At 46.9% G+C, this 24,613-nt stretch overlaps 1 protein-coding gene across 2 annotated transcripts; it reads left to right on the forward strand.

The window, feature by feature from the left end:
* The first annotated feature begins 1,224 nt into the window (after positions 1-1,224).
* PGD (phosphogluconate dehydrogenase) lies at positions 1,225-17,921 on the forward strand. 2 transcript variants are annotated; one of them, XM_069479327.1, is made up of 13 exons: positions 1,225-1,321; positions 1,988-2,063; positions 2,722-2,901; positions 5,119-5,184; positions 5,886-6,004; positions 7,907-7,976; positions 10,418-10,552; positions 13,297-13,486; positions 15,774-15,904; positions 16,160-16,293; positions 16,690-16,789; positions 16,964-17,086; positions 17,170-17,921. In XM_069479327.1, exons 1-13 carry the CDS (start codon positions 1,314-1,316, stop codon positions 17,287-17,289), a joined length of 1,452 nt encoding a protein of 483 aa, XP_069335428.1. In that variant the 5' UTR covers positions 1,225-1,313; the 3' UTR covers positions 17,290-17,921. The 2 variants fall into 2 exon arrangements, with proteins under 2 accessions (XP_069335428.1, XP_069335429.1); XM_069479328.1 differs by lacking the exon at positions 5,119-5,184.
* The last annotated feature ends 6,692 nt before the right edge of the window (positions 17,922-24,613 follow it).

Genomic DNA, 24,613 nt, shown 5'->3' on the forward strand with positions numbered 1-24,613 from the left:
ATTTATCATTTTAAAAACTAAAACTGAGACACTTTTCAAAAACAATTTCTCAAAACAAAAAACAGTTCAGTAAGATAAGTAGTATTGCTTGATAATTTTGCAAATCTCTTTAATGCCTGGCTTACGACAGCTGGATTCGCCTATCTGCCCTGCATTTCGTCTGGTCCATCCCACAGGTCATGTAGTCTCTGCAAAACTGGAAGGGGTTCACATGCCATGATCTTCAAGCCTGGATCAAAAGACTCAAGTCCTGGACAGGCACGGTGGCTCATGCCTGTGATCCTAGCACTCTGGGAGGCCGGGGTGGGAGGATTGCTTGAGGCCAGCCTGAATAACATCCCAAGATCCCGTCTCTACAAAAAATAGAAAAATTAGCCAGGTGTGGTGGTGTGGGCTTATAGTCCCAGCTACTCGGGAGGCTGAGGCAGGAGGATCGCTTGAGCCCAGAAGTTGGAGGTTGTAGTGAGCTATGATCACGCCAGTGCAATCTACCCAGGGCAGAGAGAGACCCTCAGAAGAAAAAAAAAAAGACTAAAGTCCTGGCCCCATCACACTCCAACAAATACATTTATTGCCTGCTCTCTCTCAGCCTCAGTTCCCTCACCTGCAAAAGGGGTACACATTTCCCACAGGGTCGTTGTGAGGATCAGCATTTCCTGGCCCCCATCCCATGTACACACATGGCAGGAGGAACAAACCTGGTCCCCTCCCCGGAGTTTAGGGACGGGACGCATACTCCCCATGGTGCACGGCAGTGGTGGGAGGAAAGAGCGATGGACACTCTTGCAAAAGGCATCCAAGTGCCCGCTACAGTGTAAAATGTAAAGTGCGGTCCAACGTGAGTTACCATCGTTACAGCTGCGCCAAGCGAAGGGCGTGCAGGACCGAGGTGCTTCCGCGGCGAGGGCGCAGTTCCCTCGAGCTCCTCCTTGGCTTGGAGCCGCGGCGTAGAGCTCTGTGCGCGGGCGGGGTGACAAGAACCCGGTGACAAGCTCCTCCTTCCTCGTTCCCGCAGAAGAGATCCGGGCCTCCTCAGGGGCGGTGTCATCGATGTGTTCAGCGCTCTACTGATCCTGCCCCGGGAGTAGGCGGGCCCGTTCGCCCTCAGGTGGTTTAACAGGCGCCAGAGAGAACCAATGGGGTTGCTGTATAGTTCCGCCCCCTCGTTCCGATTGGCTGGGGCCAGAAAGCCGGACAGTGAGCGGCCGCAGCCTGTGGAGGCGAGCTGCAGCCTGCCTTTGCCTCACTCGCCCGCGAACCGTGATCTGTCCGTGCTTCGCCTCTCGGGTTCTGCTCTGTCCACAGCTGCCGCCATGGCCCAGTAAGTGACTCGCCCACGGGCGGCTGAGCTCGGCCTCGGCCTTTGGGGAACTTTCCTGGGGCCAGGATCTGTCTAGTTCTCTCCTCCGCCTCCTCCGCACTGGGGGTCGCCTGAGCCCGGCCTCGTGGGACCCCGGATCCCGCACCTCCAGGATCTCAGACCCCGGAACCCCGGGGTCCGAGCCAGCCCCGCAGCCGCTCGTTCCCCGCAGACCGAGGCCCGCCCTCTTGGCGGCGCAGGCCCGGGGCGGATCCCCTTCCCGAGAGGGTCGGGGAGCGGGCCACGGAGAGGCCTCGCTGGGGTGGCCCGGGCCCGGATCCGGAGGGGACGACCCTCTCTGAGGACACCGGTAGTAAAAATGACAGCCAGGGACACTGGGGCGCGAGGGAGCGTTCGTGGGTGAGCCCCCAGGGCATGCTGGCTTGATCGCCACAGGACCCTGAGGTTCCACAAAGGGGCGGAGTGGGGGCCGCCCGCTGGCACTTGCACGGAATGTGCATGGAACGTGCATGCCGGGCTCTCTGGGCGTGAGCCGGCAGGGGTGCAGGAAATAGACAAGTACCAATCACACCAAAGCCACACCAAAGGCTACAAAGTTTCGTGTCTCTGAGTTGGAGTGGATCGAGTGGTACTGACACATTCTTTGTTCTGTTTCCGGCCTTTCAGAGCTGACATTGCACTGATTGGACTGGCTGTCATGGGCCAGAACTTAATTTTGAACATGAATGACCACGGCTTTGTGGTAAGTGGTGGGGTCACATTATCTTCTCTGTGGTTTTTGGTGTGCTTTTAGCCCGAATGCCCGTGATTGCTCTGCGATTTCACGGATCCCATGTGACCTGGAACGTGCTTCTCTTTAAATGCCCTCTGTTGTTGCTCGTGACATTTTTGGGGGAGAAGCCCACTTAGGCGTGGGTGTGGGAGGGCCGATCCTGCAGTTCTCCGAGGAGGAGGAGTCCTGCTGAAGGTGTCTGCGCTCTGCAAGATGTGCAGCCTGAAGAAGCGAAGCAGTGGTGAATGGTGGAGGAGGAGAAGTCCTGCTGGGTGTGTAGCGCTCTGACTTCATTGCTCGAAGCCATCTGGGGAGACTGAAAATGTTTCTTCTAAATACTAAAGTGGCTTAGATGCCAGCATTATCAGTGACAAAAGACAGAATCCAGTGTCCAACTGGCCGGTTCGTAGATTTGATTCTGAACCCTAACCAGTTCCTTCACCTCAGTTCTCTGCCATTGTATCCTACTGAGGTAGCTGTACAGTGATCAACCAGCACTTGGGCAAGGAAAAGGCAGGTCTGACCTCCCCAGGACCTTGGGCTGCATAGAAATTTCACTGTTACTTGGTCCACAGCCTGAAGGTCCTGTGTGTCCTGGATCTGCTAATCAGGACTTTTGTCCTTCTAGGTCTGTGCCTTTAACAGGACGGTCTCCAAAGTTGATGATTTCTTGGCCAATGAGGCAAAAGGAACCAAAGTGGTGGGTGCTCAGTCCTTGAAGGAGATGGTCTCCAAGCTGAAGAAGCCCCGGCGCATTATCCTCCTGGTGAAGGCTGGTCAGGCTGTCGATGACTTCATCGAGAAACTGGTGAGGCCCGCTCTGCCCTCGCTGCTACCAGCACAGCAGAGCTTTGCCTTTTTTTTTTTTTTCCTTCCTTTAGCTATTTTACTTCTTTTTACTTCAGGGATTTTTTTTTTTTTTTCAATTCTTGATATGAACTGCTCAGTTCTGACAAAATGATTACTTAAATGTTTCAGTGTTGCTTAACTTGATGGGCACTAATTAAGTAACAGTATATCTTTGGGTGGTAATAATTCTGAGACTACAAAGAGAGAGTTCAGTAAAAATTCATTAACAAGAAGAATCAGAACAGGCGGGGCACGGGGGCCTGTACCTACAATCCCAGCACTTTGGGAAGCTGAGGCTGGAGGATCACTTGAACCCAGGAATTCAAGGTTACAGTGAACTATGATTGGGCCACAGCACTCCAGCCCGGCCTAGAGTGAGACCTTGTCTCAAAAAAAAAAAAGAAAAAAGGAACAATAGCAATCTTATTGGCCCTCTGTCTTTGATATTCAATAAGATCTTACAGTATTGTGTTATGAGTGTTTAGTACTATTCACTAATAAATCTTAGTGTCCAAATTTAGAAATAGATTTCATTTTTCTCAGTATTTCTATAAAACTATTCTTAAATAGTTATGTAACTTAATATTAATGACAAGAGATCTCCTTTGGGAATCTCAGGGGCTGGGCTCACATTTTTGTATCAAACAATTTCTTGGCTTTAGCAAGTATATCTTTTTTTTTTTTTTTTTTTTTTAAAACAGAGTCTTGCTCTGTTGCCCTGGGTAGAGTACAGTGGCATCATTGTAGGTCACTGCAACCTCAACTCCTGAGCTCAAGCGATCCTCCTGCCTCAGCCTCCTGAGTAGCTGGGACTATAGGGAGTGTGCCACGATGCCCAGCTAATTTTTCTATTTTTAGCAGAGACAGGTCTTGCTCTTGCTCAGGCTGGTCTCAAACTCCTGAGCTCAAGCAGTCCTCCCACCTCGGTCCCCCAGATTGCTAGGATTACAGGCATGAACCATATATCTTCTTTGAAAGAAAAAATATGGGTCAGGTACAGTTGCTCCTGCTTGTAATAATCTCAGCTCTTTGCTTGAGGCCAGAAGTTCGAGACCAGCCTGGGCAACATAGCAAGACCCTGTCTCTACAAAGAATAACAAATGTAGCCATGTGGGGGCGTGCGCCTGTAGTCCAGCTACTGGGGAGGCTGCGGTGGAATGATGGCTTCTCCTTGAGCCCAGGGGTTTTTCAGCCTCAGTGACAGAGTGAGACCCTGTCTCTTAAAAATTAAAAAAAAAAAAAAAATACATATGCATAAAGGGGAACCAGTGGAAATAATTTATTTAAATACTCAAAAATAATTCTACAGTAACAGCTCTGAGAAAAACCAAGGTACTGTCCATTTGGAAGAAATATTGAGTTGTAAGAAATGCAGCAACGGTCAACAGGGAAAGGACTTGAACATTCCTGTTCTAGAGGAGCACTGTTAACAGTGGGGTTGTTTCCACAGGGAGAATTTGTTACCAGTATGCTACTGTTTTTTAAATAAATGACCTAGAAAGGAAGGAGGTTGTAATAAAAAGAGGACATGCTAACCATTTTGTGTAGTGAGATGCCAAATCGCCCGTGATCAGTTTTAGACAGAGTGGACTAAAAATGGTGGACTGTTCTTTTGTATAGTAAAATGTTAAGTAACGTTACTGGAGCCTTGCTGGGAGAAGGTAGAGTAATGAATAATCAAGCCCTGCCTGACTGGTGCGCTGTGGGAAATACTCTTGTTCCAGACTCGGTCTGCTCCTGAGTCTCCAAACCGTGGTGCTCAAATCATTCATTCATACACTGAACCATCCGATGTATATTTACTCTTCCCCTACCCCGTTCTAGACACAGAGATTTTATAGGAGAACACCTAATCTTTTGGAGCTAGTCCTAGCCCTAGCGTGTGGGACTATAAATCAGGCAGGTGGTACACATTAAAAATATAAATTTGCCAACTAGGTTTTGTTTGTTGTAGAATCTTAGCATGGTTAAAGAGAATTATCTCAGTTGTGGAGGTTTCTGACTGGTTTGGTAGCTTTTAAATAAGGTCTAGTTCTAGCCACAGAGAGAGTATTGAAGGTTAAATAATAAATGCTTTTAGACTATTTATTTGGGATAAATTCTTAGTTGTTTTAATTGACCAAGATACATTTTATTTTTGTCTTTGGTCCACCTTAATGCTAGCGTCTGGTTACAGGTACCATTGTTGGACACTGGTGACATCATCATTGATGGAGGCAATTCTGAATATAGGGATACCACAGTAAGTGTTCTTCAGTCCAAATTCTTCCAGGTTCTGAGAACATTCTAGAAAAAGATATCAGCATTGCACATGTGACAATAGGGTGAACTGTCCTTCGGGGATGCTGGTTCTTTGGGATTGGTACTGGTGTGGTAGTTCTCAGCCTTTCCTTCTGCTGAGATGCACTTGATGGATGAAGTTCTCAGTCACACATGGAGCTCAAGAGGACGGCTGCTGTGTAGACACAGCAGGCTGAGTGTTCATGCTCAACTCCTCCCCTGCCCGTGCCCTCCCAACCAATCCGTGCTATGTCAATATATGACGTGTCTGAGGACCACTGCTCCACTGGTCTCCAATGCTGGGGACGTCCCTGTGTGCTCTGCAGTGCTGAATGGCAGTGAGTCATACTTACGTCAAACTAACTCTTACTTGAGTCTTATTGTATGAGGTCTTTTCCAGTGAAATGGGAATGCATGTTTGGCTTTATTTCCCTTTTGCGGACAGGGTAGGTATCTTGAATGTCCTTTTTTTTTTTTTTTTTTTAACTCCTACACTGAGGGGATTAACTTTCTTGAGTGACGAGTTATTAATAAGTTATTCCTAGATCCTTGGGTCATTTCCTGCTAAATGTGGGCTGGCCATACCTGTCTTATACCTCCTCTTATTCATTGGAAAATACTTATTTTTTAGAATCATCACGAAATTATTTTTGTCTTCTTTAGAGACGGTGTCGAGACCTCAAGGCCAAGGGAATCTTATTCGTGGGGAGTGGAGTTAGTGGTGGAGAGGACGGGGCCCGGTACGGCCCATCACTCATGCCAGGAGGAAACAAAGAAGCTTGGTGAGTACCCCCAGCACCGTGTCCATTCCAGCACAGAGGAGCCCAGACTTGGAGAGCGGGTGAGCCGGGAGCAGTTCTGCCACCCTGATCTCCCCGTGGTGCTCTGGGTGTTGGAGCTAGCAGACGCTGCAAATACTTGTGTCTAGACATCCTGTTGCTCTGACATAATATATGTGCACACTCCTCTTTTGCTTTTTTGTTTTCCTTCTGCTATGCCCTTTAAGACTGATACTGGAAGTTTTAAATAGGCTTTAATAAAGCAGTTCAGATGATGTCCCATGCACTGTCTGGACTTAGGAATAAGGGTTGCCTTTTTTAGCTGATGTGTGGTCCTAAAATAACTTTAATAATTGTGAGTAATGGAAAAATCTGACCGGGCCTGGGAACAAGGTGGAAGACTTTTATTTAACTTGGGAAAAAACAGACTTTGCACTGTTGACTGTGCTGTGTATGGGAGCAGGAGCTGGCCACGGCAGAGGAAGTGCTTTGGTGCTGTGGAAAGGGATGTGTAAGGCACATGGGCGGGGTGAGCGGGATGGAGAGCCAAAGTGGGAAGGTGCCAGTAATACACTGTGCGTGACTCAGACCGCGGGGAACGCCGCTGCTGAGACTGCAGGACAGAGAAGGCCAGGTAGAAGAAGATAGAGAGATGGCGCAGAAGAGAAAGAAATAGCAAGGGAAGGATCCTTTTGAGGGAGACATGGAAAGGTAACATTCTTTTCTGAATGAGTTTGATTTCTAAATATTCCAGAATTACATTAGGCATTAAGTACAGGAGTGATCAAACCTAACTCTGAAAGGTGAAGGGTTTATTTGGAAAGATTATTCTTTAAATTACCTCTCTGATGAGTAAGTCTGGGCATTCTTTTCAGTATGTTGAAATGTAGAAATAGGGAGGCCTTCCTGCTTCTCAAAAGTTTAAAAAGCCGGGTGAGCTGGCACGTGCCTGTAGATCCAGGAGGCTGAGGTGGGAGGATCACTTGAGCCCAGGAGTTCGAGGCCAGCCTGGACAACACAGTGAGATCCACACCCCCCCCAACCCCCCGTCTCTACAAAAAAGTCTAAGAATGTTTATCTTGGGTCACCTGTCCAGTGGGCTGTTGGAAATGCAGACGGTACGCAGGAAGGTGTTTGACAGACAGAGGTGTTCCAGTTGCTCCTCAGTTCACTTTTCTCACTCTGGGCTGGCAGAAGTAGAAATGGCACTTTTACCTGAAAGACACTAAAAGTTCAGTGAAGTCCCAAAGCTTAAGGTATGGCTGTCTTAATCCCCAATCCTAGGGATTAACTTTGCAATCCTGTCAGATTTTGTGTCTATACAAAAAAAATTTTGTGAAGAAGCCTTTATCAGTCAATAGTGAGTAGAACATGAGGAAAAAGCCTCCTGAGTTAATACATCTTCGTGGTGGAGCTGTGGAAGGAATGAACGGCTGCCTTTTTTCTGAATAATAATGTATCTCATAAAACTATTTCACGGTTCTGTGCATCTTACTCTTGATCCCGATGTCCAGAATCCGGCTGTACCTGGTCACGCACATCCCGACTAATGACAGAGGGTCTCTGAGGGAACCTCCGTGCTGCTTGCTGTGTGGGGTCACAGCTGCTTCTGGTACAGCAATAGAAGTTTCTTCTGGTGCTTTGACAATGCTTCTGCTTAGCGTTTTTGTCCCTAGTCTCCAATCACATGGTCCACGGCCTCGCTGTGAGGGCCCACCAGGGTCTGGGGGAGCAGGACGGCCAGCTTGGGACTGGAGTCCCCTTGAGAACTGGGGACATTGCTTTTCTGTGGGGCACTTCCACCACCCATTTGAAAGACAAAACTGAGGGCTGGTGTCCTCGAGTACTTAATCAAGATCTGAGCCTACCTCTTCTCCCTACCGAACTACGCTCTTCTTTCCACAGGCCCCACATCCAGGCGATCTTCCAAGGCATCGCCGCGAAAGTAGGAACTGGAGAACCCTGCTGTGACTGGGCAAGTTCTGGGCTACTCTCTAAAGCCAGTTGGCAACACGGGCATGTCTGCGTCGTGAAGTTCACAGAGCAGAGGCCACCGTGGTCCCAGGGGTTAGCTTCGTGACATAAGCTTCTCAATCTTTAAGTTGCTAGCGTAGCTGGTGCCTAAGTGCACGCCCGTTTTATGTGTCTTTGTGCCTTAACTGACGTTCACAGCCCGTGAGGTTGGTATTAAAAGCAGCCTTCCTCAATGCGTCTAAGAGATGGATTCTAAAAAAGGCACAGCAGGGGTGAGGTGAAGTAAGATTTTAGTGAGCCATGTTACTTTGTGGCCAAAGGAAGGATGTCAGAATCAAGAGTGGGGTCTGCTTGCCTGGGTGGAAGGAACAGGACTGAGTGGGCTGAGGCTGTGTCACGTGCGGAAACCCCTTTCCCGCAGCCTGGGGTCCGGATGCTCTGCTGGAACAGAGCAAGCGGCAGGCATTCACCCGCCCGAATGTGAAGGAGGCCTCGCCTAATTCATAGCTGCCTCCCCTGACTGCAGTCAGTGTCGCCACCACGGTGAATTTTATCCCACAGTGTAGTTTAACCCATAGGTGGATGGAAAACGCCACTAGGTTTGGGAGACCTGAGTTGTCATTCTGGCTCTGCATTAACTAACTGTGCATTAGGCTGTCACTTCCCTACCTGGACTTCAGCCTCCTTATCTATACAATATGGGGGTTGGACTAGATGATCTCCAAGCTCCCTTTAGTTCCTAATCCCCTTTAATTTTATATCAGCAATATTATGCCAATTTTATTATTTTAGTTTTATTTTATATGAGACAACCGGTGGGGATGAGACAAGGACTTGGGCATGTGAGGAGCGAAGGAAGCCCTCCCTCCTAGGCCTGCCAGTGCCTGGTGGCTTTGGCGGCAGCAGCTGACGTGTCCTTTTCACCCATGGTCAGCCAGTGAGTTCTGTAGAATCTGCACAAGGCGGAGAGAGGCTGGCACTGTGGTTCGTGTGAAAGGCTGAGTGATCTTCTTAGTAGGAAGGATTGGAAAGGGAAGGGACTTTTTTGTTCCTTGACAATAGATTGCTACAGCAAAAGTGCAGTGACAACGACTTCTTTTTGGATATACTTAGGACAAAGTCATGAAGAAAAGAACAGTACTTGTCCTTACGTGTCTTGACCACGTCAGGGATTAACTTTCCATTGCCCCAAGGCTTAATCTCAGGTCATTGAAGAAAATGGGGTAGACACTAGAAGCAGGAGCGGGTAGTTCACTGTTGAAGTAACAGGAAGGATGAGGTGAAGCTGGATGTCATTAGCCACATTACTGCACAGCCAGAGTGTCACAATCAGAAGGGGTAGATCAGCCACATCGACAAAGGAGTCCTGATGTGAACATCAGTGGTGCGATCTAAGCAGTGACTGCCCGGAGAGGCTGCCCAGGCCAGCCAAACACCTGGTCCACGGGGCAGGTGTGTCCCTGTCGTGGAGATGGGGGCAGGTGACTGAGAGCTTGGCACCATTAACTGTTTGACTTTTGTCACTTCCTTTGTTCTGATTCCTGGCCCACTAAACAATTTCCAGGTAATCTGGCTTCCCAGGTTGCTGGTCTATAGGGACAGAATGTGTTGATCAGACTAATACTTGTGACCACTAAGATCCATAGTTAAATTTCTCATCATAAATCATAAACTGGTACTTTGATTTTATAAATCTTGCCAGCTTACTATAAATAAATATCTTGTCAATGATGGGAACTTGGAAAGAGACATTTTTGGGCCTACGAGGTTGAGGGCCAGACCTTGGATCCAAGGTCATCTTACCTCTCAGTGGCCACTAGAAACAACTACAATACATTTGTATTTTGAAAAAAATACAAAGGATTTAATGAGCCAGTATATTTTATCCTCTAGTTATTAGAAAAGTGGCAACTTCAGGAAAAAGAGGACTTTTTTCTTATGGGTGAGGGCTGGGAGTAGAGAGTTGCTTTTAATAATACGAGAAAGAGGCCAGCCGGTGGCTCACGCCTATAATCCCAGCACTCTGGGAGGCTGAGGGGGGAGGATGACTTGAGCCCAGGAGTTCAAGACTGGCCTGGGCAACATAGCGAGACTCTGTCTCTACAAAAAAAAAAAAAAAAAATTAATTAAAAAACAATAATAATGAGAAAGAATGGAAAATATAGGCTAAAGAGCCATAGGAACTTATAGTGAATTTGGGGATTTTGAAAAACCTTTAGGGGAATGAATCTAGAATTAGTTTTAAATAATATTGGACTAGACCGAAGCTTGCATTGAATTGCTATATGATTCTTGTTTCAAAAATACTGTATTTGTTTTATACTTATTATTTTTTTATGGAGAAGTAGCCTTTCCTAAGGCTTTGACGTCAAGTCTGCTGTGTGGCCTTCTGTGGTGTTACCTCCCTGTCTGAAGGCCTCTTGGTGCGTGTCGCCCTGACAGGTGGGAGAGGAGGGCGCAGGACACTTCGTGAAGATGGTGCACAATGGGATAGAGTACGGGGACATGCAGCTCATCTGTGAGGCTTACCACTTGATGAGAGATGTTCTGGGCATGGAGCAGAACGAGATGGCACAGGTGAGTCCCAGGCACCGCCTGCACCCGGAGGGGACAGTCGCTACTGAGATGAGAAGAGATTTGCTGCTGACAGTTAATCCTTCCTCAGTCCCATTCCCCTCCCCCTCTGGTGACCTGCATGGCCTCAGCCTAAGTTAAGGGAAGCTCTCAGTAATAGGACCGTGCAGTATGATGGCTGGTCACTAAGCAGAGTTCCTGGAGAGTCTCCGTGCTTACCCTTACCACCTTTACGGTGAGCCTACCTTTGTGTCAGGCCCTGCGTCACTTAACGTGCTATCTCCTTTCATCCTATAATTGCCCCACGGGAGAGGTACAGTAGAAACTTTTCAGATCAAGTTGGGACTGGCTTTTTGATAGGTAATCAAAAAAGTTAGTCCAAGTGGAGAAGCTGAGACATTTCTCCCAACATTTTATTATGAAAATATTTAAACATACAGCAAAGTTGAAAGAATTTTACAGTGAACGCTTATATATACACCACCTAGATTCCACATGTCACTTTTTTGCAGGTCTGTCCACCCCGCCCTCAATTTTTTTCTTTCTTTCTTTGTTTTTTTCTTTTAAAGAGACAGGGTCTTCTAGGTTGCCCAGGCTGGCCTCAAACTCCTGGGCTCAAGTGATTCTCCAGGCTCGGCCACCCAAGGTGCTGGGACTATAGGTGTGAGCCACTGTGCCGGCTCCTCCATCAATTTTATCTTTTTTTTTTTTTTTTTAATGAAGGGGTAGAAGGTTGTGAGGAGGGGTGTTCAGTTGCCTTGTTTTTTTGTTGTTGTTGAGACAGAGTGTCTCACTCTGTCGCTCTGGGTACGGTACAGTGGTGTCATTGTAGCTCACTACAATCTCCAACTCCTGGGCTCTAAGCTATTCTGCCTCAGCCTCCTGGGTAGCTGGGACTACAGGTACACATTGCAAGGCCCGGCTGGGTTTTTTTTTTTCTTTCTTTTTGGTAGAGACGGGGTCTCACTCTTGCTCAGGCTGGTCTCGAACTCCTGAGCTCAAGCGATCTTCCCGCCTTGGCCTCCCAGAGTGCTAGGATTAGAGGACTGAGCCACCATGTTTGGCCTTTTTTATCTTATTTTTTCTGATACATTTCAAAGCAAACTGCAGGCATCAGTACTTTTTTTTTCTAAATGCTTAAGCATCATTAGATAAACATATTATATGTTGTAACTGAAAACAGAGGACGGTGCATTCATTCACCAATTTTTTGTAGACCCACGGCCTTTTGATTCAGTATGATTCTGCTGATTAGCATTCTAGTCATCTGTCTTATCTGCAATTTCTAGTTTCAGTTATTTCAGGTGGGACATAGTTTAAAGACACTTGCAAAGCACACAGTGTACAGTTCTTCCAGATTTTTTATGTTTTTTTGTCTTTTTAAATTCATGTCATCTTCTTATTTTGACTGCAGTTTGTTTCACTAGTTTGTCTTTATTGTGTTTTCTAAAACATTTAACTTGGCCGGCATGGTCGCTCATGCCTTTAATCCCAGCAGTTTGGGAGGCCGAGGTGGAAGCATTGCTTGAGGCCAGGAGTTGGAGACCAGCTTGGGCAATGTAGTGAGACCCTGTCTCTACAAAAAGTATGTATTTTTTTTTCTTATTTTTTTTTTATTTTTCTTATTTATTTATTTTTTTTTGAGACAGAATCTCACTCTGTTGCCCAGGCTAGAGTGAGTGCCGTGGCGTCAGCCTAGCTCACAGCAACCTCAAACTCCTGAGCTCAAGGGATCCTCCTGTCTCAGCCTCCCGAGTAGCTGGGACTACAGGCATGCACCACCATGCCCGGCTAATTTTTTCTATATATATTTTTAGCTGTCTATATAATTTCTTTCTATTTTTAGTAGAGATGGGGTCTCGCTCTTGCTCAGGCTGGTCTCGAACTCCTGAGCTCAAACGATCCGCCCACCTCGGCCTCCCAGAGTGCTAGGATTACAGGCATGAGCCACCATGCCCGGCCTACAAAAAATATTTTTTAAAAAGTTAGCCGGGTGTGGTGGTATACACCTATAGTTCTACTACTCGGGAAGCTGAGGTAGGAGGATTGCTTAAGCCCAGGAGTTTGAGGTTGCTGTGAGCTATGATGACGCCACTGCACTCTAGCCTGGGCGATAGAGGCAGACCCTGTCTCAGAAATAAATACATTTTAAAAAGTAAAACATTTAACTCAGTTTTCATAAAAACAGTTTTCTCTTTGCGTTCATATTTAATTGGTTTATATAATATTTAATGTATTCATTCAGCAGACACATGAGTGCTCCCTGTGTGCGAGGCACTATTCTAAATGTTGGGGTAATAGTGAAGAAAACAAAGTCCTGCCCTCAGAGCTGGGAAGATAGACAGTAACAATTAAATGTATGACATAAAACTAGTTAGTGGTGACTGTCAGGAGGCAGAGTAAGCGGGGTGAGAGGTAGGTGTCAGAAGAGGTGATCACGGAAGGCCTTGGGCTGCAGTGAACAGAGACCTGAGAGAACTGAGGAGCGCTGGGCTCTGAGGAAAGAACAATCTTGGCGACAGGAAACCCGCATCACCAGGCAGAGCTGAAACGCTGACACTCGCTGAGCGTAAAACCCACTCGGTAGGCGAACGAGAAGCGCTGCCAGCCCCACGTGCTCAGCAGCTGTGAGCCCTGGTCAGTGGGGACACGGACAAGGATGAATCGGTGCCACAGTTCGGCTAAGGGGCTTTCCCTGTGGCACCCCCATTTCTCTCACGTCATTTTCTCTCATGTCCTGCACACAGGCCTTTGAGGAGTGGAACAAGACGGAGCTAGACTCATTCCTGATTGAAATCACAGCCAATATTCTCAAGTTCCAAGATACCGATGGCAAGTTCCTGCTGCCAAAGATCAGGGACAGTGCGGGGCAGAAGGGCACCGGGAAGTGGACTGCTATCTCTGCCCTGGAGTACGGCGTCCCTGTCACCCTCATCGGTAACGTTCTGCTTTGTACTTGAACCCTTTCGTCCCACTGTTCTGGTCTTGATGTCCTGGAATATTGATACAGACTGGTCTTTTAGAGAATCTGTTCAACCGTAATCAGCTTTCAGAGTGCCTTTTGCTCTTCCTGCATGTGAAAAAACTGGTGGGGTGAGAGAGGCCGACACTGCTGTTAAATCTCTGCGATCCTTCTCTCACTCACGTGAGCTTTGCGGTGAATTCAGAAGCTACTGTCTTTCCTCTCCTATTTTACCTTTGGAATGTTTAGCATTGGTGACTTTACTGTTGTCAGTGACCTATGATCTTTTTAACAAGGCAGTAATGGAATTTTTTGTAGAAAAGTTCAGAGTAACATAGGCTTATACATTCAGAATTTATTAAAATCTTGCTGTTTTTTTCTCACCAGATAACTAACAACATAAATACTTTTGAAGTCCTTTAATATTCTTTTCCTAAGCTCCTTCCCCTTCGTCTTTTAGAAGAAAACCACTATCCTGAAGTTGGTGTGGATTCTTCCCACCTGTGGGTTTTTTTTGTTGTTTGTTTTTTGGGGGTTTTTTTGGTAGATACAGGGTCTCACTATGTTGCCTCGTCTGGTCTTGAACTCTTGGCCTCAAGTATTCCTCCTGCCTCAGCTTCCCAAAGTGCTGGGATTATAGATGTGTGCCACCACGATCTTGTATTAATGAGCTAAGCATCAAACTTAAAAAGATAGAAAAGAAATAATAAAAGCAGATATAAACAGAAAACAAATTAGAGAGGATTAACAAAACTGGTTCTTTTAAGAATAAAATAGCTGCACTTGTGGGGATTGAAAAAGGGAGAATGAAGGCGGTGCCTAGCGTGCTAATGAAAGGCTGATCTTGGCTCCCAGCAGAACGTTCTCCTGATAACAGAACAGAAATATTCCTGTTTGCTCTCCAGATACAGGCTGCCTTTCTCTCCCTGGTCTCCTTCCTTCTTTCAACTTCCCCATTCATTCTGCCTCGCCCTGTTGATGAACTGTGTGGGGAAAGGCACAGTGAGGAGGAAAGTAGGTTGTTTAGTCCAGCACTACCTAGAAGGAAGTTGGCTGCTTTTTAGCAAATCTGACTGATACCTGGGGTGGGGAGGGAGGGGACATAGCCAGGAGCAGTTTATTTATCACCGACTCAAATGTATGTTCAAGTATTATAATCTCAAAGAGAATCCTTCCTACTCTGCTCTGGTGTGGAGCTCTGCATACCCTTCCCCCAGGGCAGGCCGGGCCTAATTCCTGGCTGGGCGCCAGCGTCGTTTGGGCGCCGATGGGGAAGTAAGTCTTCCAGCTTGCCCAGCTCTCAGAAGGGTTTGCCACATTGCCTGTTGCGCCAGCTGTCTTACAAAGCTTCCTTCCACAAATGCCAAGTCATCGTGTGTGTGCACTGCAGGAGAGAAAAAAACGACTGGGCAAGGGTAGAAAGACCTCTGCTTCCGTGTGTTTTCACGTTGTTGGTATTCCTGAGTTTATGGCCAGTACCTTTTCTCAAAGATAAAGTCCTCTGTCAGTGCCCTGAGATTTTACTTCATTTTGTCTGTGGGGGTAAAAAAATGGTTCAAGAGTAATGTATTCTAATCATCTAAATTGTCAATTAAGCAAGTAGTCTTTTATAAGGGATAATTTTTAAAGATACTAAATGTCTTAATGTTAAAATACTGTATTGAAATTTTTTTATTCAAATGAAATAAAACTGTGAAACCTTAATGGTGATCACGGATATACTGAAAACCATAAAATGTAAGAATTAAGAAATGGAGTTTTTTGAGTGGTGAGTCAGTAAGTGTGACTTCTCAACGTACTAGCTGTTTCTAATTGTTGGGTACTTAGTGCTTCAAGAGAAAATAAATTGAGTCTTTGGTGAGCATTTAAAATTTAAATCTCTCCAAAAAAATTAAAGTTTGATATTTAACTCATGTACCAACACTGAATAATTCTGAATAACAGTGGTTTTTTTCCTTCATTTTCCCTCAAAATTCCCCTTTGAATTTCATGTTGATCTTTGTGGTCGAATACTTGTATTTATGCTGGGACTCAGAGTTTTAGTTATCAAATGAACTGTTGAGAGCTTTTTATAAAAGTTCTTTCATGAGCCATATTAACTTTTGTGGCCTATGGTTGAAACTTTCAGCTCTTTCTAAAACTTGAATTTCCTGCTCCATCTCTTGTCATTCCGCACCCTCCGGCTGCTGTCCTCGCTGTCCTTTGGTTGATGTTGCACTTGGTAATGTACCCTCCCCTCCTCCCCGCCATGCCCCCATGTAGGAGAAGCTGTCTTTGCTCGATGTTTGTCATCTCTGAAGGACGAGAGAATTCAAGCGAGCAAAAAACTGAAGGGTCCTCAAAAGGTCCAGTTTGGAGGTGATAAGAAATCATTCCTGGAGGACATTCGGAAGGTGGGGCACAGTCCCTGGCAGAAGTCTTTGCTGGTCCCTTGGAAGGTGGTGGGGGCTGTTGTGGGAGAATCAATACATGAGGCCACAGGGTGGCAGGTGGAGCAGGTTCAGCCTTCGCCTTGATCCCGATTTACAGCCTTTTCCTAGAATCTTGTCCTTTCTGGGATCTCGGCTGCCGATCGGGATGAGACTAGTAGACAGGAGGTGGTCACTCTGCCAACTGCAGTTGCAGTAAGTCTTTGTGTCACTCTTCAGGCCCTCTATGCTTCCAAGATCATCTCGTACGCTCAAGGCTTTATGCTGCTGAGACAGGCGGCCACTGAATTTGGCTGGACACTCAATTATGGTGGCATTGCCCTGATGTGGAGAGGGGGCTGCATCATCCGGAGGTAAGCGAGAGGCAGCCTGGGGTCTGATGGGAGGGACACACACTGCTGTGCCTGGGGAACTGCGACCTTAGGACACTTGCTTGAAGTTTCCCGATAACTGGCACACGTAGCCCTCCCACTGGAACCCTGGCAACAAGACAGGTTTTGATTGTTGCAGCTCACTTTCTTGATACGTCAGTCGCTGTAACTAGATTGTCCACACTTACACCTTGGGAAGTAGTTCTGTGAGAACCACCATGCCCTGGCCTTGCCTCCCGGGAGCTGTGCTCTGTATTTTCACTGACCTTACAGTTAGCCTAAGAGATGAGAAACGTCCTGTGTAAATCCTGCTTTCTGCCAGGCATTCTGCCTGCTAGAGTTAAGAGTCATTGATTTCTTTCCTCTTGATTATTTCAGTGTATTCCTAGGAAAGATAAAGGATGCATTTGATCGAAACCCAGAACTTCAGAACTTACTGCTAGATGACTTCTTTAAGTCAGCTGTTGAAAACTGCCAGGTATGTAGCCTGGAGCTGGTGGCATGTGCATTCTATTCTGTCTCAGTGCGTTTGCTCTGGGGCAGCTTCTTCTATTTCCCAGCACTGATGTGCATGAAAATCTGTCCTTGGAATGGAACCAGTTAGCGTGTCTGGGGCAGAGCACTAATCCCTGGCCTTGCTCTCTGTGCTCAGGCCTCCTGGCGGCGGGCAGTCAGCACTGGGGTCCAGGCAGGCATCCCCATGCCCTGCTTCACCACTGCCCTCTCCTTCTATGATGGGTACAGACATGAGATGCTGCCAGCCAACCTCATCCAGGTAAGCGTGTGGTCCCCGCTGGTCCCTGAGCATCGGGCGTCTGCATATGATCCTCTGAACCAACCTCATTTCTTGTTTTCTAGGCTCAGCGGGATTACTTTGGGGCTCACACCTATGAACTCTTAGCCAAACCGGGACAGTTTATCCACACTAATTGGACAGGCCATGGTGGCAGCGTGTCGTCCTCTTCGTACAATGCCTGATCAGACTGTTCTGTCACCCTCCATGATTCCATAGACCGGGACATTCCATGTGCCCCACGGCACTGCTTACATGGCCCTTTGCCCTCTTTCTGCTCAGATCTCTTAAAGTGTTGTAAGACACTCCTGAAAAAGCCAGAGCCTATTTGTCAAGTAATTCTGTGAGAGCCTGTCCTGCCTCTTGGGACTCACCAGGAGCCAGTCATGCGTGTGACAACCAGCTTCTTGCAGCAGTTGTTTCCACATGTCCCCTGTGGGCTAGTGAGGCTCTTGTCAGATAGATGGGAAGGCGTTTGTCCAATTTGATCCAACTGGAAACTTTGTATCATGCAGCTGAATCCCTTTCTCCTTTACTCAATAAAGGCCACATTATATTTATGCTCTTCCTCCAGTCTCTTGTCGTCACCTCGGCCACACTGAGCCATCACCCCATTGGCAGAAAGATCTGCGGTGCTTTCACTACATTTGAATCAGTTTGTTTCCTTCTAGCCTTGTTAATTTTTTCCTCTTTGTTTTCTTAAAAAAATAAAAAAAGACTCCGGAATGGTCCTAGAAGTCCGGAGTTAGGGTAATGTTTAGCGCTGGAGGGAACGGTGAGGAGGCTCTAATGTGCTGGTCGCGTTATTTCTTAAGTTGGGCAGTGGGTATGCAGATGTTCATGGAAACATTCTTTATGTCTTTTTGTATGTCAAATGCTAGATAATAAACATTTTAGATTATTATACTTAAATGACTGGCTCAGCTTGGCCTGATTTGTTTCCTTTCTCATGCCTGTCTTCTTTTTTTTTTTTTTTTTAATTTGAGCTCTGTCACCCAGGCTGAGTGCAGTGGCATCATCACAGCTCACTGCAACCTCGAACTCCTGGCTGGGCTCCTTTGATCCTCCTGCCTCGGCCTCCCAAGTAGCTGGGACTGCAGGCATGAGCCACCAGGCCCGGCCGACATGCCTGTCTCTTTCTATTTGTCTCTAAGTCAGGCCAACAGATTTGTTGTGGTATTTTTAGCAATCTAAGCCTGCTCCTTAGAGCTGGTCACTTCATCTTATTTACTTAGGAAAAAGCAAAAAGCTGCCAGCATACTGATATTGTATGTGGCCTGGGGCCAATGTAACTGTTTCACTCGGACAGTTTAACTCCACTACGATTCCTGGGAGTGCTTGGAAAGTCCTAAGAGTGGCCTAAGAATAGTGACGGCAAATAGCTGCCGTGTTTTAACAGCTGCTCTCTATAATTTGACCTCTGACCTCTATCTTAGAAGAGTGCAGGGGCAGGCAGAGCTGACCTGGGACAGTCCCTTCCATTAAATCATCAACTTTGTAAACTCAGCCTGGATGTGCATATTTAGCCAGACCAGGCCCCACTCACCCCTCCCACCCCCACTAGCAAATTTAAGAGAACTTTAGTAGCTGCTCATGGCTCGGTGTTCTTTACAGGTTGTGAAAGGCATTTCTCAAAGGTAATCTTTTGACCTTGCTCTAAGGCAGATGGATATTTCTGGAATGGAGAATGAGAAAGAAACAACAGTGAGAGGTCAGAGGCTAAATGTCATGTCAAAAGGTTTACTAAAGTAAAGCTGGATTGCCCAAAAATGTATGAAATACTAATAATCAGAAGAGAATCAACTTCAACCCTTCCCTGCTTACCTCTCAAGAAGCTATGAGTGGTGGAGTTTGGTTTCAAATCCAGCCCCTCAACTTACTAGCTGTATGACTTTGTGGACATTATTTACTATCTCTGCTCTCAGGTTTCTAATTTGTAAAATGGGATGATAATAATAGTACATGTCTCCTTGAGGCTATTTGGAGGATTCACCAAGTAAAAACAGAATGGTGCTTGGCACATAATCATCATCTATATAAGCGGCAACAATTACTGCCATTCAGGGTGGGCCCGCCCCGAAGCAGTGGTGTTTCTCCTGAGAGTTAGAAACCAAATATTCTCAGCACCAGTGGTGAATCTGCTTTGCACACCAGGCCTCCAGAAGTTCCTGGCAGCTGCGCCACCCAGCAAGTAGAGAGATCAAGAACAGATCAGAGCTTCTTGTAGGAGCGCAGGACTATCCCCGGGATTTCGAAAAAATGCAGACTCTGATTCAGCAGGCTGGGGATGGGGCCCCACACTGCATTTCTAACAAGCTCTCAGGTGTTGCCTGTGCTGCTGGTCTGTCTACCATAGGAAGTCCTGGAGTATAGATGGGGTGGGCATCAGAGCACAGATTGCTGGGGTGAAGGCAGATCTGGTCACATCCAACTACTGTCTACAAGCACTGTCACCTTGGGCAAGTTGTTTAAGCACTCTAGTTTCCACTTCTCCATCTGTAAAATGGGGTTAATAACTACTTCCTTGCGTTCCTGTGCCAATAGATGAGATTATGTATATAAAGTACTTGCAACAGTATCTGGCACATAGTAAGGGCTTAATAAATGGATGCTATTATTATTGTTAAAAGAATGTAACAGTCCTTGACAGGGAGTTACCACATATGCTTTATGCTTTTTGAATTTTACATCCTGTGGCTTATTTTCAATACCAATTTAAAGAACCCACCCTGGTAGCTAAAGTAACAGCCTGCCTGATGGTTAGGAGCCTGGGCTTTGGAGCCATTCTGACTGGGCTCAAACCTTTGCCCCACACACGGTCACCACAGGACCTCACAAGTTACTGAACCTCTACGTGCGTATTTTCTCAGTTATAGAAAAGGGATGATAGCGCCTCTCACAGAACTGTTTTGAGAATTAAACATAAGACACTTGGAAGAGAGCCTGCCACACAGTGAGTGCTGTTTATTACCTGCCCGCTGCTGAAGGTGAGGTTGCCGAACAGTTCGGGGCATGGATGGAGATGGATGCAGATGGGGTTTTGACCTCAGCCTAGTCAGGCCTGTCCAGCCTAAGCACCGCGGGGACAACGTGGTGGCTATTCCAGCAAAGGGCTTCCCTTCGGTAGAAACCGTAGGACTCTGATGAGTTCAGCCATAAGTCTTTCTGCTCTGTTTGGGACATAAAGCAGTCAGTTATAAAGACATGGATCAGACAAGGAAGCAGACAGGATTTCTAAGCAGAGACTTTAGGCAGGGCTTTGCAAGAGTTCTATGTTCTTTGAGGCAGATGTGGAGCCCATGTTTTTGGAAGGGGTGGAAGACCTTTAATATACTATGTTTAGTATGTACGTTAGTATATATATGTTCACTGTCTCCTGATCCCATATGCTGTGCCAGTTACTACTGACTGGTGGGTAACAAACCACCCCAAACTCAGAGGTGTAAAATAACCACCATTTTTATTATTTTCCTAATTCTGTGGGCCAGGAATCTGGAAAGAGCACAGGGAGACAGCTTGTCTCCTCTCCACAATGTCTGGGCCATCCCATTGGCAGGAAGACCTGCCAATAGGGGTGGCACCATGGCTGGGATTGCCTGGAGGTGTCCTTTTTCATCTGGTGGTTGATGCTGGCTGTTGGCTGAGACCTCAGTGAGGGCTATGAGCTGGAAAAGTACACGTGGCCTCACCGTGTGGCCTTGGGCTTCCTTACCACATGGTGGCTCAGGGCTCCAAAGGTGAGTCTTCCCGCTAGCAGAATGGAAGGATACTGCCTTCCAAGCCCCAGCTGTGGGTGTTACACAGCATGTTACAGCTGCACTGTTTCGGGTACAAGCGAGTCATAAACCCCCCAGATTCAAAGGGAGGAGGATTAGACGCTACTTCTTGATGGGGGAGTGGAAGGTTCCAGAGCACATGGGTCAGGAGACCATCTTTGGAAAACACAACCTGCCACATGTGCTTCTCCTGAAAAGCAAAATTTGTTACCTGGTGGAATCAGGAGCTCTGACCCTATTTGGGGGTTTTCCTGGGGGTCTCATACAGTATAAATGGCAGACACGTAAGAATATAATAATAGCGAACACTGAGACTGTGTGTTGTTGCCAGCATTCTAAGTGCTATATATGCTAACTCAATTAATACTCTCGACACTCTCTGAAGTAGGTACTATTATTATTCCTACTTTACAGATAAGGCACGTGATGTTCAGTAACTTGTCCAAGGTCACAGCTACTGAAGAACTAGAATTTGAACCCTCTGATACCAGAGACCACACAATTGCTAGACTATCTTACCTCTCAATGTGCACAATCTATTTACTCATTCATTCGGCATATTTATTATATACCTATGATATGCCAAACACTGTCCTGGGTACCATTTGTCCAGTGAGAGAAGTCAAAAATCCTGATCTCATGTGCTTATGGAAGGCTGGGCGTAGTGGCTCGTGCCTGTAATCCTAGCACTCTGGGAGGCCGAGGCAGGAGGATCGCTTGAGGTCAGGAGTTAGAGACCAGCCTGAGCAAGAGCGAGATGCCCGTCTCTATGAAAAACAGAAAAATTAGCCAGCCGTGGTGGTATGCACCTGTAGTCCCAGCTTCTTGGGAGGCCGAGGCAGGAGGATCGCTTGAGCCCAGGAGTTTGAGGTTGCAGTAAGCTATGATGACACCACTGCACTCTATCCCAAGCAACAAAGGGAGACCCTGTCTCAGAAGGAAAAAAAGAAAAAGGCACGGACTCAGAAGCTAGGCTGCTCATAATCAAATCTGAGCTCTACGACCTCCTAGTAGTTTAACCTCAGGCAAAGTTCTTTCACCTTTGTGACTGTGTTTCCTCACAGTAAGATGGGGCTAAGAGTACCCACCCCGAGGGCAGGTAGGATACAAAATGAGTGCCTAGAACCAGGATAGGTGCAAAATAAGCACTCAGTGTCCACTGCAACGTTGCTGTGGGCAGCCACCCCCTGGTTTCACACGGTGGCGCAATGCTGACATCTAGTGGCCAGGTTATAGGGTTACCTCTGCATCAAGTAATCAGTAACGTGATCCCTCAGCCCTGGGCCTTTTCCCATACTCTGAAGGGCCTGTGTATTGCACACATCACTAGAATGATGTTCTTTAACGCTGGGAAGCAACTGTTTTAAAGCGAGATAACATGCAAGGTGCAAAGCATAGAAACTGCCTGGGAAATAACTTACTGTTTCTTGAGCCCCTGTGTGAGGCAGTAAACCTCACTACTACCCTGTGAGGTGGAGACTATTGTCCCTGCTTTACAAATGAGGGAACTGAAGTTTGGAGAGGTTCTGTGACTTGCTCAGCGTCACCAGGCTCGCGAGAGGGGCCTGAGCTCTGGACCCACAGTCTGCTGTAGAGCCAGGACTGCTCACCGCCCAGCACCCTGCCTTTACTGCTGCAGGCCTGGAATCGCCTGGGGTCACCTGCCCGCTTCCCACTGGAGACAGGGAGAGCTGCAGCGGTCAGGGAGGAGGGGGCTGCCCCCTCAGTGCCCTCACTGAGGACTCAGCCAAGAGGTGGGCAACTGCCTGGTACCAACTCCCAGTACTGAGCATGCCAAAGCACCACACTTCAGGGCATAGTTTCCTGAGCCCCAACACACACTACCAGCCTGGCACATAGTGAACACTTGTTAAATATTAATTCAAAGTTGAAAGGACACACTGTATTGTAATTAGTTGTTAGATAAAGGCATGAATGTCCACGTCCCTTAACAGTGAGTTCAGGAGAGCCCACGTGCCTGGCGCACTGTGGGTGCTTACTAAATGTTTGCTTTAGATCTGCATCTCAGCAGCATCTCACCGAGCAGGGACAACGCAGAGGCTCCTTAATAAAAGGCACAGGAGGCCCTCATCACCAGCAAAGCAAGGACCCCCAATAGTTTTAAAAGAAATGTGACTCTGATAATTGTTTTCTAAGGCCTCATTGCAATCATTAGGGGGAAAATCGTATTTTTGGACCTCACGCTTATTCCAAAGTGAAGTGTGTCCATTTTGAATTGCACGTGGGGTGGAGCTGGTATACAGGGCTTTTCATGTTGACAGCCTTGAAAGGCCCTGATCCTTCCCAGTCTTCTCTGTAGACCCAGCAGCTTCTCCTGCATGGTGAAGTCATCAGCCTTTCTTGACAAATGGGAAACCACCTAAGCAAGGAAGGACGATTGGTGTTTATTTTTATTTGTGCTCAAGTGGAAAAATACACAGGCAACCTCCCCTCGTACTACTTCTGTGGGGAAAGTGACAGAGGAAAAAGTGAGACATTGCAGGTGAAGAATCACACGAGCACATCCTTTTCTGACTACTTGCCTTTCATAAGAGGAGCATGAGCCGTGACCCTTCTGAGGGGCAAGGAGAGGTATCACACCTTTCCCACCTGACATTTGCTAGAGCCAGTTCCTACAGGAGCTGGTTTCTAAATTTTGGGGAATATTAAAACAAAGAGACAAACACAGCCATTATTAAAAGTTAACTTATATAAACTTAGGCTTAAATAAATCATATTAAAAACAAAGGTAATAAACACTCAAAAGCTGGCTGAGTGTGGTGGCTCAAGCCTGTAATCCTAGCACTTTGGGAGGCTGAGGCAGGAGGATCACTTGAGGCCAGGGGTTCCACACCAGCCTGGGCAACACAGTGAGATCCTGTCTCTACAAAAAATTTAAGAAATTGGCCAGATGTGGTGGCATGCGCTTGTAGTCTCAGCTACTCGGGAGGTTGATGTAAAAGGATCGCTTGAGCCAGGAGTTCAAGGTTACAATGAGCTATGACCAAGCCACTGCAGTCCAGCCTGGATGACAGAGCAAGACCCTGTCTCTAAAACAAAAAAGCTAACCAACCAAACACTCAAAAATCATCACTTCTTAGTTATGTCACTACATTGTACATTTCACTATTACCTATGTTCCTGACATTATTGACATCTATGGCACCGGTGTGGTGGATGTGTGCACAGCACCTATTCCCAATTCTGAGTTCAGTGACCTCATCCTGGCAGCTTGAAAGTAACAGTGATGGGGGTATTGACACCATGGAAATGGGCAAATGCTACAAATGAGGGTTTGATTTGCTGGTGATTGTCTACTTAAGAAAGTGATGGAGGCTGGGTGCGGTGGCTCATGCCTATAATCCTAGCACTCTGGGAGGCCGAGGCGGGAGGATCGCTTGAGGTCAGGAGTTCGAGACCAGCCTGAGCAAGAGTGAGACCCCGTCTCTACTAAAAATAGAAAGAAATTATATGGACAGCTAAAAATATATATAGAAAAAAATTAGCCGGGCATAGTGGCACATGCCTGTAGTCCCAGCTACTCGGGAGGCTGACGCCAGGAGGATCGCTTGATCCCAGGAGTTTGAGGTTGCTGTGAGCTAGGCTGACACCACGGTACTCACTCTAGCCCGGGCAACAGAGTCAGACTCAGTCTCAAAAAAAAAAAAAAAAATAGAAAAAGAAAAATCAGTCAACATTCATGTCAGAACTATACTCCTCCTTCTCACCGAAC

The sequence above is a fragment of the Eulemur rufifrons genome, chromosome 8 (assembly GCF_041146395.1).
Source record: "Eulemur rufifrons isolate Redbay chromosome 8, OSU_ERuf_1, whole genome shotgun sequence".
In the NCBI taxonomy this organism is placed as follows: Eukaryota; Metazoa; Chordata; class Mammalia; order Primates; family Lemuridae; genus Eulemur; species Eulemur rufifrons.